Genomic DNA, 15427 nt, shown 5'->3' on the forward strand with positions numbered 1-15427 from the left:
TGTTTTCAAGTGATAAATGACTATCATTACAAATGTTTAGTTGCATAATTAATGTGATAAGAAGTTGGTCAACTAACTATCATTAAATAACGATAAAATTAGTTTTTTCAATAATAACAATTATTCAATCAACCCAATTTATTTAACACATTTGAGATTATATTTCAAAATCAGACACATTAATTTCCTTTATATAATATAATATATATAGTATAAAACAAATTATAATTGAACATGAAAGCAATACATTTAATTAATGCACAAGTCTATCAAAAGTGTTTTAAAATATAATAATTCAATAAGTGTTTGTTGTATCTTTAACAACACAAGTATAAAATTATTACAGAGACCTGTATAATAAATATTTGAATACAACTTTTTTTTGGTTTTAACATTATCATGACTAATATGTTTTAAAAAAAAAAATAAAACAAAATACACAAATTGTAGGAATACAAACAAAATGACGCTACCAGGGAAAGAAGATAGGTGATAAGCAGATTCAGTCTTTTCTTGTTCTGCGCTTTCTTGGAGAGGATGGTACTTGATCTTCATTAGTTTGATCAGCCTCTACATCAACCTTTAGAAATACATAAACATACATAAATAAAGTACAATTTTAAGAAATATGAATTATTAACCACACTTTTACACCATTAAACATATTACCGTGAATCAAAAAACATTTCATAACTTATTATACTAAAGTACTTTTAAGTTTCAACCATAACCTTAATATTTATGTGATTAAAATCTGTCCTAAGTTTTAATTATATAGGTAAAGGCTATGACGCAGCAGGATGCATAATCTATTAACAGAATTAATGAAATACATATTATAACAATCTAAACGAACATTTTTTAATACCCTTTAGACTTAATTAAATCCATAAATGAGAAAATTATTCATTTAAATTAGAGTCCTTCCCTTAGGAATCAACAATGGCACATAGTTAGCACACAGAGTTAAATTGTTTTACAGGACAACAAACACATTTTACAAATAGTAATGAAAAGAAATGTTGAGGGAGGGGTTAATGTGTTTTTTTTTTATTCGCATGAGATTGTGTAGACTGAAATTGTAGAAACAAATTGTTTCTTTTCTGATTGCTTGATTATTACAACAAACCAATATACTACCTTAGTATTTTAACTTTATTAGGTATATTTAAAAAGTTATTGATTTGTGTATTCTTAAATGTTCTAAGTGTATTATTTATATTTTTAGATAAATATATAAAAATTTATAACTACAGATATTTTACTCAAACAACATGAGATAATCTGGATTTTAATAAAGACTCACAAATTTATCTTTGTTTCTGAAGAAATCTGGGTTTGATTCAGGCATTTTTTTTAGTTTTTAAATCATTAATGCATTTTTTGAAAAAGTTTGCATTTAAATAGCTTGAGGCAATCAGTGCCCCACAAAGTCAATCACTGATATTAACTTAAAACTATCTAAATATAATATTATTTAATTGTTAGTAGCACTTACATTTTCTTCATCATCATCAGCACTTTTACTATCAACTTCTTCATCTTCTTTTATGTCAGCTTCCTGTTCTTCATCAGATACTTCTGGGTCGACGTCAGGTACAGACTCATCAGTTTTTTTACTTGATTCATTTAACGAAGACTTTTCCTATTTTAATAAGAACAATAAATAATATGTGCTTAAGGGGATTGAAAGAAAGTGATTTTACGGTGAAAGAAAAATTACTTTTGATGTGCAGCAGGTTATAACTATTAATACAACTGTTACTGCAATAACAACTACATACACAGCCCACAACCATGGGTTTTCATTGGTATATCTAATTACAGCTCCAAATACACTTTCCTAATCAAGAAAATACAAATTTGTTAAAATACAATAAAATAATACGACACAGACATCAATTCATAATTATAGGTATATAGATATAATTAATGGGAAAGTACAAATATAACAAGGTTTGACAAACTATCAATTAGTTACTTATTTAGTAACTATCTACCTTTAAATATCTCTGTGTCAAATATGATAAATAAATAATCACAGGTATAGAGCAATAAATTATATAACATAACCATAATCCTGGCTTATAATTCATGTTCTTGAGAATTCTGCCCCAAAAAGTGCCCTATAATATATATATGTAGATATTTTTGTTTGTTTTCAAACTGTTGCTAATGATTCAATGTTAAAGATATTAAAAAGAAACTTATTAGGTTTAATTTTTTTTTTAAACATTACCGATTCATGAGATACATTCTTCTTTTTCAGTGACCATGTAACTTCTGACCATTTTTCAGCATGCACCTCATCATCTGCTATTACGACATTATCAAAATAAATTTTGTCTGAAATAGACCACAATTCAAAACCAACAGCACCCTATAATAATACATAGAAATTATGTTTATATATTTAAGCATAATACACACAATGATCCTTCTAACATGTTATACAAAACATTTAACTATTCATTATTGAAGTAATTTTTAGTATTGTTTTTATTTTATATTTAACTGTTACAATATTTGTATTGTGTGGTAGATTTATTAAAATATTAAATTTTTTAATTTAATGACTAGAAAATGTAGAGACTTATATTTGAGAATGTGAACATTAATTAATTCAAAAAGTATAATTTTTCTTAATGTATAATACACAGTTCACCGCAAATACAAAAGGAATTACTCTATATATTCTCTCCAGTGGTCTCTTTTTTAAAAAACTTATAAATAGACAACTATTAGTTTTTCAAAGTGTCAAATCATGACATGTTTGGGATGTAAAATTTCAAATAAGTTGTCATTAAAAATTAAATACTTAAAAGTTTAGGTTACACAAAATGACATAAATTGACTCAGATATGTACAGTAAAATTATAAATTATCAGTAAAATGGATTATTTTGTTTTTTTTGTATGAGATTATGTAATTAAGTTGATTAAACAAACTATTTGCATATGAAATATATCACAACAAATTAAAAAATACTTACAATAGGTGAAGATTTAAGTGGATTTTTGTCATAAAAGTAATCAGGGTTATGTATAAGTCGAGGTGTCCACTTTCCACGATAGTTTGGATTGTCTATTAATGGCTGCTTCCATTTTCCTTTGTACTTTGGATTTTTCATTAATGGTCTTGACCAAGGTCCACAACCTGAACGATCTTCACATTTTGGATTATTAATTAAAGGTGGTTCCCATTCTCCATCCATTTCATTATCCCTTTTAGTAAATTAAATTTGTTAATCAGTCAATAGCACATACAGATTATAATAATTTTGATTTACTTTAATTGACCAAGTACCATGTTTTATTAGATTTTATGGGTTTATTTAAATCTTATTTTAAATAAATTAAGCCATTGGATAAAGATTATCTGATGCCTGATACTTACCAATCAGTGGGTTTAACTGCTGCTGTATCAGGAATATGGGTGGGTTCTTCTTCCAACCAATCGTCTGGCATAGATGAGGATTCATCAGGAATACTTTCAGGTTCACTTTCATCCCAATCATCTGGTTTAACAGCACTTTCATCAGGAATCTTACTTCTTTCATCCCAATCTTCAGGTTTTACATCGTTCTTATCAACTATTTCTTTTGGTGGGTTAATTGGTGGATTAAAATCATCTTCTGATAGTAAATCTCCTTCATATTGCAACTATAAACAATAATAAATTAAACTTAATAATAACATTTTTAAAATAACTTACTTCTTGGTCTAAAAAGAATGAATATGAGTTGTCTGGTTTAACAACTAAGGTAAACAAATGAGGTTGATGGTCAGTAAATACAGTCTCTTCAGTTTTTAATTTTAAACAGTGTTTTTCAGTAATTGTATTGTTTTTAGGATTTTTATGTCTAATTATAAAATGCACTTTGGAAGTTGGTCCACATTTATCTGGGCCAAACATAATCGAGTATGGAGTTTTATCATTGAACTGAGTTAAATCCTTAATATGAGGACCATCTGTAAGCAACTTTAAGTATGCTCCACCACAAGTATGTGGCTTTTGAAAAGCTACTTCATATTGAATAACTAGAGTTTTTCCACCATCAAACTTAAACGGCTTATCAAGTTTTGATGAAATAGCAGCATGACGACTCTCCGATGCTAAAACTAGACCTCTGTCACCTTTCAGTGGGAATCTTTCTAATTCCTCAATACTCCATTTACCTAACAATATAAATAATTACAATGATTAAAAATTACATTAAATATTAAACAATTATTTTTTTTATTCTCTCTTACTTTTTTTAAGACAAAAGTGTATTTACAATCTGTAATATTTATGTACAATAAGTAAAATTTATAATAACAAATAAAAACACTGAACTGATGTATAGTGGGAGGAGACCAATCAGTGTTTCCACACTGACTTTGGGGAGGGAAGTTTTTTAATTGATTAAAATAAGACAGGATACAGGAGATCTTGACACCAGTATTTTTTTAATCAACATGTGGGATCATTTGGAATGAATTCACTGACAAAGTTTGATGCTAATGAGTTTGTGTGGTTAGCTGATTTGATGTGGAATATTTTGTAATAGCTTTTAGCTGATGTAGAGACTGTTTTGATTTTTAAATCTTTATGTAGTGAGCGGTTTGAGACGTACCATGGTGCAGATGTTATTTGGCGAAGAGAAATAGACTGGAATGCTTGGATGGTACGTATTTGGGAAGGCTTGGCACATCCAAACAACTATCTATAATTCAATATTTTATAAAATTTATATGGTACTAGAATATTGTTCCATATTCTGTTATTTAGCAGCTAACATTTTTTTTAAGATTTATGGAAAAATAATTTGAAAAATGTCTCCTAGATTTTAAGGGTTAATCAAATAATTGTGTTAAGAAGTAATTAAGGATTGGCTCGTATGTGTTGAACTACTCAAATTGTTATTTTAATTTAACGAATGGATAGAATCAATAAGACATAAATTATTAACTTTTCTATTAGACTGCATATCTTTTATCCAACTGTTGGAAACATATTCGTTGTAGAGTGCTATCTTGTTTTAATTAATGTATGTAAATAGTTATATTTATACCAAATTCTAGGCGTGTGCAAAAACAAAAAAACATTTATTGATATATATTATAAATAGTTTACCATCATATTGAGCTAATTCCTCATCAACATCTGGCTTCTTGGAATTAGATTTAATCCATTTTTTATCCAATAATGACGGATTGTCAAAATCTTCGGCCAGGTACACGCCTACTTTACTTGCAGTTGGGGTGGTGTAAGGCACTGATTCTACGCTTACATCACTCTGGTGAAAGATACATGAATTAGGTAAAACTATTGAATTGATTGTAGATGAGATTCGTTGCTTACCGGCGCTTGTTCTTCGCCGAATGCCAAATGCACGACCAGCACTGCTATGCATGCCAGTAGTTTAATTTTGGCCATTGATATCTGTTCGACACGAACAATAAAATACGTATGAAAAACAATAATGTATTAAAAAATTCACGACAACCAATGAAGAAAACGTACTCACACGGTAGCACTCGTAGAGACAAGAAGATTTTCCACCCAAATAGTCAAATGTCAAATACTCAAATCGTATATTCGTACTATGATAATGAGAAAACCTACGTAACACCACGAATCCAGTAATCTGCGGCAGGGGTTTCGGCAGCGGAAAATGACAAGACAGAAATAATATTACTGGACCGGCGTATTACCACAGTGTGTGCAACTTTACTGTATTAGTGTGTTCAGCATTGAATGACTGTGGCGATGATGATGATGATGATGATGTTGATGATGTTATTGATATTTTCCCCCACCTTCCCGCTCTTTTTCTAAATTTTTCTAAATCATTACGATAATTATTTTGAAATTTAAAAATTATAGCCGTACTCCGGGGCCGGCCGTTTCAGAAATTTGTCTCATTTTTACCCTGACAAGTTAAGTGTGTTGCTAGTGAGCGATGCACGAGGGTAATATTTTAAATTAAAAGTAATTTTTTTTAGTTTCCCCAGATTGCCGTTCGTTGCCGTTGTTGTCCGCACTGTTCTTGTGACATCATAGGCGTACCACTAACACACCGCGGCTGTTTGATTCTCACGTTTAAATACGAATCGCGATCGCGATCATTGTTGACTGCCAAGACCGCCGCCGACTGTACGAACAAATATAGGCAGCCTTTTGCGGTGTTCGGAACATGTAGCCGCCAAATTTCCAGCATTTGACACCAGCAGTCGTCGTTGATTGCTCAAACCCTCTCGAGTCACGATGACGGCCAGCACGGAAGCGGCTGCGGCTTTACCCTCCACGAAGGTGATACAGGTAACGAACATCGCACCGCAAGCCACCAAGGATCAAATGCAAACGTTGTTCGGTTGCATTGGCAAGATCGAGGATATCAGGCTGTACCCGCAGATACGTGACGTGTCTGTGCCTGTCCAGTCTCGTATATGTTACGTCAAGTACTTCGACTCGCTATGCGTAGCCGTCGCACAACATCTCACAAACACCGTGTTCATCGACCGAGCTCTCATCGTCACGCCCTATCAATCCTCGGTTGGTGACATACCAGATGAATACAGAGCGCTTGACATTGCTAACCAAGCGAACATCGTGCCCGGATTGTATCCTTCTGATCCCAAGTTGCCGGCGCACGTCGTCAATCAAATCGAAGGCATCCCTCCAAATCAGGTAATTGTCACTAATGATCCAGTATTGGCGTCCAATGGTTTACCACCATACCCACAATTGCCAATCACCTATGATTCTAGACGAATTGAAGAAATTAGGCGTACCCTAGTTGCAATTAACGTGGACGAAAATGTGACTGACGAAGAACTTATAGGTTTTTTCCAAAAAGCCGGTGATGTCAAGTATGTTAGATGGTGTAGTAGAGAAAACGATATTACTCGTTATGCTCTTGTTGAATATTCCGAACAAGCTAGTGTTATATCTGGATTAAAACTCAATGGAGTACAACTTGGCACCCGTCCAGTTCAAGTGACACACGCGACTCAAGCAATTGCTAAGCCAATGGCCAAAAGTAATGAAGCAGCCCAAAGAGAAATCGAAGAAGCTATGACTCGAGTAAAAGAAGCTCAAAGTTTGATTTCTGCTGCTATTGATCCTGTCATTGGAATCTTATCTAAAGACAAAAAGCATGGCCATTCCCATCGTAGATCACGGTCTAGATCACATGGTAGGAGTCGGCGTAGGTCTTCATCTAGATCACGTAGAGGACATTCACGCTCTCGTAGAAGACGATCTAGATCACGTTCTAAAAGGCGCTCTAGATCAAGGAAAAGGTATAGGAGTCGTGACCGACGTTCTAGAGAGAGAAAAAGGTCACGGTCTAGGAAAAAGTCTAGGTCTAGGGAAAGAAAACGCAAAACATCCAGAGATAGACGAAGATCAAGATCTAAATCCAAGTCTAGACGCCGCTCAAGATCTAGAAGTCATAAAAAAGATAAAAAATATTCTTCTAAACGAAAAGAAGATAAATCAGAAAAACGAAAGGAAAAGGACAAAAAAAAAGAAAACACCCCACCTGTTGTATCAGAAGTTGAGAAAAAAAATAAATCTGCTACGCCTGAAAAAGAGAAATCTAGGTCAGCTACACCACCAAGAAGTAATTCTAGGAGCCCACGATCGTCTAGTAAATCCCCAAGGAGAAGTAGTTCGTCTGGTAGAGGAAAGACATCTGAGCCAGTGAAAAGCCGTTCGTCTAGTCATATTAGACGAACATTATCTCCAAAAAGATCTAGAACCAGAACTCCGCTTCGTAAGCGGGTGAGCAGATCTCCTCGCAGAAGTCGGACACCTAAGAAACGCTCTAGGAAATCTAATTCATCGCAGAGACGTACTCGAAAACGTAGTGCAAGTCGTCATAAGTCGCGTTCGCCCACAGAAAAAAGACATAGACGTACACGTTCACCAATACGTAGATCTCCATCCCCCAGATCACCTCCTCCAAGAAGAGTTACTAGAACTCCACCATCTAAAAGCCCTCAGTCTCCTGCCAGGTCTGTATCCAGGTCACCACCCGTTAGGAGTAAGAGAAGCGCATCTGACAGCAGAAAAAGAAGTAAATCAGCAAGTCGAAAAAGAAGCTTATCAGTAGATAGGAGTAGAAGAAGTATGTCAATTGATCATAAATCCCGATCAGAAAGTAAAAGTAGAAGCCATACACCTGGTTCAGCGAGGAGTAGGTCTCCTGGATGGAGGAAAAGTGAATCCACTTCACCACCACCAAATAGACGAAGTACTTCTTAAAATCCATAATCTTAATTTTTTTTATTATGTACTTGTAACCATGTACACAATTTATTTTAATTATCCAATTACATTAACTAAACATGATGTACTTTTGCTTTAATTTAATATAAATATATATATGTATCTCGTATCTGGTGTATATTATATGCAATTATATTTAGTATTTTTTTTATACTTATTTTCCTGTCCTAATTAAATTCTGTACCACAAGTCACCATAGGGAATGTATACAATATGCTGAAAATTAAAAATATATTGTAGGTGCATTCAATATATTACATTGATACAGTTAACTTAAGTCTAATCACTGATCATCAACAAAAGGGATCACCTAACAGTATTTTTGGAGCGTCACTTTAAAGATTCATAAAGTTTGTCATAAGTATATTATATTATAACTAAAATGTTAATCAAGGGTACTTTCATGGTCATTTATCCTCCACAAGTTTCATGAAAAACAATGACCTTATCTCCATTGAAAAGTTTTATTTAAAATTAATAGTTATAAAAATGTTTACATAATATATGAATTAAATAATTAGAAAATTCAAAGCACAAATATATTAAAACTAAATTTCAGTTTGATTTAATGCTGATTCTGAGGCACTATTAACTTTTCTAGTTAAAATATTTAATGCTTCTAAGAAAATTAAACTTGGATCCATTGCTCCAACTGATTCAATTGTAACTGAAAATGAAAAATGATTCATTAACGTCTATAAGCTAGCTAACATTATTTTAAACATAAAAAAGTATTTATATAGGTTATTATCAGTGCAAAATTTAGTTAATAATATGCTACAAATAATTAGTTAACTAAGATTTAGTTTAAAGTTATTTTAGATTTTTTAAGACTTAAGACAATTTAAACTTCTAGATAAAAGAATTATCACTAAATAATAGTTACATTTTTTATAATAAAAGTAGAAAAATAATTTACTAGTTTTATGAATGGTAATATCATCAATATTGACATTTTGCATGTCATTTTTTAATTGTTTTGTTCTACAGAACTTTAATATTATATTTTTTTGTATTTTTGAAAAATGTCAATGTTATCATACTGATCATAAATTTATAGTCAAATGAGAAAGTATCCGTGATACAAAATTGAAAATTCCAGCTTTGGTTGTTTATTCTTGTCTGAAGATGTAATTATAAATATAATATGATTCACTTTGAAAACTAATTAATTAGTTTCAAAATTAAAAATTAAAAATATTAATGTATGACCTTCTATTAAATTAATCCATCTGTTAGTGTTCAAGAATAACACCTTTAAATATTAACAATACTTTCTTATAAAATATCATCTGTATGATAAAAATAAAATACATAATAAACTGAATAATAATATACTTTAATAATTAAAAAAATTGTTCTGTGAAATTTTCTAATGTTGCTTTTAGAGATAATTGACCATTCAAAACTAAAAAAAAAGAGAATCTATCTAGAATCCTTTGTGCAAAAAGATTTATATTTTTAAATTCTTGTAAAGTATTTGATTAAATATTTGCATTACAAACAAATAAAATCTATAAACTTAGAACCAGACTAAAAAACTTACATATAAAATGGTCCTGAATTTTGGAAAGTAAAATTTTATTATCAAATTGTTTGTATCTAAATACATTCCTGGAACTATTATCTTTTCGGGAATCTTCTACAAACGCAATAAGGACACCTAGGGGTCATTAAAAATATTATTATTGGGTCATTAAAAATAATTTTTATAATACATTTTTACAAAAAATACACACCTTTAACACTTTTTAATCCAATGACACCCTTAGGAAAGCATGATTGTAGTAATACTGCATCATTTCCTTTAATTTCATCAAGTAATTTAATATTTGGCATCATTCTATACCATGCAGTGCCTAAACATCCAAAGTACAACAAATCATTTTATCTGTGCATTAATTAAAAATTTTTTTTTTTATTTATTATAGTTAAAATGTTTCAACATATTACATGTTATACAAGTTTGTTATTTCAATTAATACAATTTAGTTTAAAATTTAACATCTACATAACACACAATAGGTACTTACAAACACTTTGAAATTTAGCATGGTCTTTAGGTATCCCTTTGACTGCAAACATTTTAAGTTCAATTTCCTGTCCTGGTCTTAACTTTGCAATGAGAATATCGTCACTAATTATTCCAACATCTTTTTCAGTGAAAATATCTTTTTGGTTGCCCAATGGTAACCATTTTATGTGTTTTGCGTATACTAAAATTATTTGAAAACAAGCATCTCAATTTAAAAAAAATAATATTATGTATGATATTAATAAAAAACAAAAAGTGGAAAGTAGATAACCACTCCGTTGTACAGTAGATGTTGAGTATACCCCGTTACAGTAACGTATCTGTCTTAAATTAGACATCAATAAATCATTACATTCAAAAAACATTTCTGAGGACACGGTCTGCAGTTTATATTTAACAATGTATATATTGGCATTGTAATAGTTTATTTTACTTTTGCAAAAAGGCAAGGTGAATACATTTTTACCAAAAACATTGCATTTATTATAATACTAATAATTCATTATTATAAAAGCTTATATTTATATCATATATTATTGTTATTAACTTTTGAGTTAAGATTTGTATTATTAAATTTGATTATTAATTATGGGACACAACGTTTGCATTCGTTTTTAGTATGCAATGATTTATCATTTGATTCAAATTCAACACATCCATTATAATGACATACTTATACAACTACTGTACAGCAGAATAGTATGCAATAAGTCTATCTCTAAGATTCTGACTGAAGCGATAAATGTTATGATTTTACCATGGTGTGTTTTTTTTCATTTTCTACAGACACGGACAATGGAATACTATACTACGGTTAATAGTCAAATTATCTCTTGGTTTTTTAGATTAAATATGTTTTATGGCGGGAAAGTGAATCTAGTTGGTACATTTGGGAGGTCATAATTACCAATATTTTACAAAAGCCATGGGAAAATCAAAAATAAAAGAAAAACAGTCACTTTTAGCAAAATTGGTTTGTGACAAAATGTGTTGTTATTTTAAGTTCAAATTTGGACAAAATTTCATATTAAAACATAGAATAGCTATTTAAGTTATTTTGTTGTAATTTAAAAATATTATCCGTGGGTACTTGATAGGTTGACATCTATAATAAAGCTCAGAATCATTTTTCATAGACAATGATTTTATATCAATGAATTTAAATTAAACACATCCGTTACAGTTACTCTCTAAACACCTTACGTACAGTAGAGCGCATGCGCGGATAGGTACTTTCTTTACCGGATATATTTATTAGGGTCACATATACTTAGCGCCTACATATTGTATATAAAAAAATTTAACTTTTTTTGAGTTTTATCTCATTGGCACAAATCTTGATCCATTTTTTTAAATTTTTGAAGCCCCACTTTCAAAATTTTGTTTAGACAATAGACAAAATTAATAACTATCATATATATATATTATTTAATAAATTAAAACACAATTAGCAAAACGCCACAGTCACTATAGCCAATAGGAAAAGTAAAATAAAAATAGTAACACCTAATGAAGTATTAAATATACCATAGGGCTTAGAGTAAGAATAGGTAAATTTTATTATTGTACTTGTTTAATCACTTCATAGTTTATAGTTTAATACTGTGTATGTTGATGTAAGAGAAAATTATATTTTAGACATTCACATTAATACGCATTGTTTAAAAATAGAACAAATTGAATATATTATGATACAAATATATTTATATAAATGTAAATAGTAGATACGTCATGCTCAGCTATCACCAATCGAAAAATTAATTATTTTTATTGTTGTTTATTTTTGTTTTTCGAACATTGATTATGTTTTATTATATTTACATTTTATACATAATTTAGTTTCAGCACAATAGTACATACAACAAAATAGATATGTATTTATACAGGTATCGACGAGTTTATACAGAGGTCCCTAGGCCCTAACAGAGGTTACAAATATTACAATTAATACGCATTAAGGGCCGCCAGAGTGCCGCCCGGAATTATAAAAATTTACTTTATTATTATTTTTTTTTTTTTTAACTTTTTGTGATGGGGACCTCTGGGTATAATATTGATGGGGGCCTACCAGGAAAATCCCAATTTCTTGATGGGCCTATCCGCCCATGGTAGTGTTACTCACTTTTGTTTTGTTTTTTTTTGTTCTGGTTGTTTTAAATATTACTGATTATTTTTTACTTTTGACCCTTGAATGTACCAACCAGATACAATTTTCTAGCAGAAACCATCCTTAAAGTGGAGTATCAAAGATTTTTTACTGCCCAAAAAGGTGATGATAGGTACAAAAATAAAAAATATTTTGTTTTAAAGTTTCATCGTAAAAAAATTTTACCTGGAAAACTAATAAACTGTTTGTGAGCTAATGCATCTAAATCCTTTTTTGTACATTTTATTTTCATCTCATAAACTAGACTGTCATGTTCACTGGGTTCAGAATTTTCTGAAAAAAAAGTAAATCACTAAAATATAACATGATAATGTAATTTAAAAATATAAAAGAATACTTACCATCTTCTTTCATTTTAAACTGCCTAGGATCTGCTTTCAATGGAATTAAGCCCAATCGATGTGCAAGTATTTCATCAAGTATATAAGATGTGTTCTGATATATATGCACCTTTTCAATTGCCATACTAGGTACCTAAAAAAATATTAAGTATGGTAAGTACTTCTAATTATATAAAATTGATTGGGATATTGAAATTTTTAAGTAACGCAAAAAAAATAAGAACAGCAGAGAAAGACCATGCACAATTGCATGGGTCAAGCCGCTAGACATTGGCAGCAGAGGAGTAGTAGTGTACACACAGATTCTCCTCTTCTGTCGGTTCAAACGGAAAAAAAAAAAAAAGTAGCTAGACATATAAGATGCACAACTTATTATGATTTAAAAAGGAAAGCAGAGAAGCGAATGGAGGAGTGCTGTCAACCAGCTCCTGGGTTAATTATTAAAAAAAAAAACATAACAAATAAGATCTCAGTTAATGATATTATGTTAATATTTTAGACATTATTACCTCAGATATAATAACTCTTCTTAAACTATTAGCCACAGCTACATCAACTCCAATGAGGTCAAACTCCAAGTCACTGTCAGAGCGGCTAATTATATTTATCTTGAAATTCTAAAACATTATTAAGATTAGACAAATTATAAAAAAGGTATATCAAATTCTAATAGGCACCTAATTTACTCAAATAAGGTATTGCAATATTTACCTTTACAAATTCGTCGTAATTATATGGTTTTATTTCATTTCCCAAAGTCTGAAAATAAAATTATGAACATCGTCCATGTTACAATGAATGTACCAACGTTATTATTTAGTATTATAAATTACAAAAACATCTTTGCCTACCCTTTCAATGGAATATTTGTTCATTATTATTGGATTGTCCATTTTGTGAAAGAAGTGACTATTAATACGTCCGATGTGAATCCATGAACTGTACTTCACAGGATTAGACGGTAGGCAACACAGATATTCTATATATCTGTGGTAGGCAATTAGAAAATTATAACTTGTCAGTTACAGAATTGAGATTTTAAATTCGATTTTTATACAATGCGTGAGTTGCACATGCCCTCATCACCAAGTTTATTATCAATGGTCAATGACGCTTATCAATTATCTTAAGTGTTTCGAGTAAGTTGTCCACATGGTGGTTATGGAGAGGTGTAAACCACGGATATAGATACTATGGTTGCACGTCGGCCTATATCAAGGTTTATAGATAAATATTATCTATAAACCTTGGGCCTATATTGGATCACAGCGTTGAGCGGCGCCGAATGTTCTTATCAAATCTGACGAAAAGTCGCGTTTTACTAGCGCCCTCAACAGTAAGAACTCTTATACCATGTTACCATAACTTTACAAACATATTTATAATATTTTATATCTGTGGGTATATGATATACCAGGTCATAGAGGGCGCTAGTATCAAGCGACTTTTTTTAAATTCTTGATAAGAACATTCAGAGCCGTCATATCTATAGACAATATATTAACTAGTTAATACACAGATATATACTAATATTAGTATATATCTGTGAGTTAATATGTCTATGGTCATATCCGTGCTCGTTGTGCAACCATTAATTATAGTATCTATATCCGTGGTGTAAACACTCCCGACCATTATCATTATGATAGTGGGCCGAAAAAAGTACACCGCTTATAACAGCCACCGGGAACGCCGACTACCTGATGAGGGCTCAAACATATTCAAATTTGTATGTCACATTATATAGTAAGCAAGCGCCAAGCATTGAAGCATTTAGTCTAATTATACCTACTTATAGTAATTTGTTATTAGTATATTTAATAATTACAAGGACTATAGACTTCATGATCTATAATATTAGAAAATGTTCTTAAATAGTGCAACTTAAAATGTGTATATGGGTACTTTTAATTCATATATTTTAATACTTAGTTTGGAAAACATTTACTAGTAGGTGGGTAGTAGTTTTTATTTATATTAATTTTGATATTTTTTCAATCTCTTTATAGTATTTTTCCTGTATGATATTTGGTCATGATGCCTGTTGCAGGCAAATATCATTCTACTATTCAAGTGTTCAAAAAGAAATTAATTATGAATATAGAAGGATAAGATACTAAAGGCAGTTTCTATTCCCTGCTGTTTTTATATTTTATTTTGTTTGGGTAACCCAAAGTTACACCTAGGCACACAACACTTAAAGGACTATCCAAGTGAAAATTAAAAAAAAATGTTTTTATGAAATATTGAAGAATGAAAACAATTATTCATTTTGATAAAAATAGTTTTTCGTTGCTTCGCTCCGTTCGGTTCTTATCGACGTTTTAAAATGACGCGTGACGTCACAGGTTCTATCGGTCGGCCGCCCGCCTATTTCAATACACGTATTTCCTCGACGCGTCGTTAGTAATTTATTTATATACTAGTTGCTTGTGAAACTCGCTGTCCTGAAACTCGGGAGCTTGTGAGAGTCGGCGATGCAGACGTCAATGTCGTTGAAATTACTTTTAGAAGTCACTCCTGTTGACGTCATGGGTAGTTAAAAAACAAAAATTTAGGAGGTGATAACGATTTTTGATAAGTCTTAGAGATCTCGTTTCGAGC

At 30.8% G+C, this 15427-nt stretch overlaps 3 protein-coding genes across 4 annotated transcripts; 1 reads left to right on the plus strand and 2 right to left on the minus strand.

The window, feature by feature from the left end:
- Nucleotides 1-141: 141 nt before the first annotated feature.
- On the minus strand, nt 142-5676 carry LOC111039384 (calnexin-like). Of its 2 annotated transcripts, none has more exons than XM_022322895.1 (10): nt 5513-5676; nt 5347-5427; nt 5119-5281; nt 3715-4178; nt 3397-3662; nt 2993-3224; nt 2240-2380; nt 1724-1843; nt 1499-1645; nt 142-580 (listed from the first exon to the last, which is right to left on the minus strand). In XM_022322895.1, the coding sequence occupies exons 2-10, from the start codon at nt 5419-5421 to the stop codon at nt 503-505; spliced, it is 1686 nt and encodes a 561-aa protein (XP_022178587.1). In that variant the 5' UTR covers nt 5422-5427; nt 5513-5676; the 3' UTR covers nt 142-502. The 2 variants fall into 2 exon arrangements, with proteins under 2 accessions (XP_022178587.1, XP_022178588.1); XM_022322896.1 differs by having other exon boundaries at nt 5509-5676.
- A 182-nt stretch (nt 5677-5858) lies between these two features.
- Nucleotides 5859-8389, plus strand: LOC111039383 (serine/arginine-rich splicing factor 11). Its single transcript, XM_022322894.1, has one exon. The coding sequence runs from the start codon at nt 6253-6255 to the stop codon at nt 8254-8256; it is 2004 nt and encodes a 667-aa protein (XP_022178586.1). The 5' UTR covers nt 5859-6252; the 3' UTR covers nt 8257-8389.
- A 2-nt stretch (nt 8390-8391) lies between these two features.
- Nucleotides 8392-13716, minus strand: LOC111039385 (DNA-directed RNA polymerases I and III subunit RPAC1). Its single transcript, XM_022322897.1, has 9 exons — nt 13675-13716; nt 13535-13582; nt 13333-13440; nt 12824-12956; nt 12648-12755; nt 10314-10496; nt 10020-10139; nt 9827-9943; nt 8392-8947 (listed from the first exon to the last, which is right to left on the minus strand). Exons 1-9 carry the CDS (start codon nt 13714-13716, stop codon nt 8829-8831), a joined length of 978 nt encoding a protein of 325 aa, XP_022178589.1. The 3' UTR covers nt 8392-8828.
- Nucleotides 13717-15427: the final 1711 nt, after the last annotated feature.

The sequence above is a fragment of the Myzus persicae genome, unplaced genomic scaffold (genome assembly GCF_001856785.1).
Source record: "Myzus persicae strain clone G006 unplaced genomic scaffold, MPER_G0061.0, whole genome shotgun sequence".
Taxonomy (NCBI): Eukaryota; Metazoa; Arthropoda; class Insecta; order Hemiptera; family Aphididae; genus Myzus; species Myzus persicae.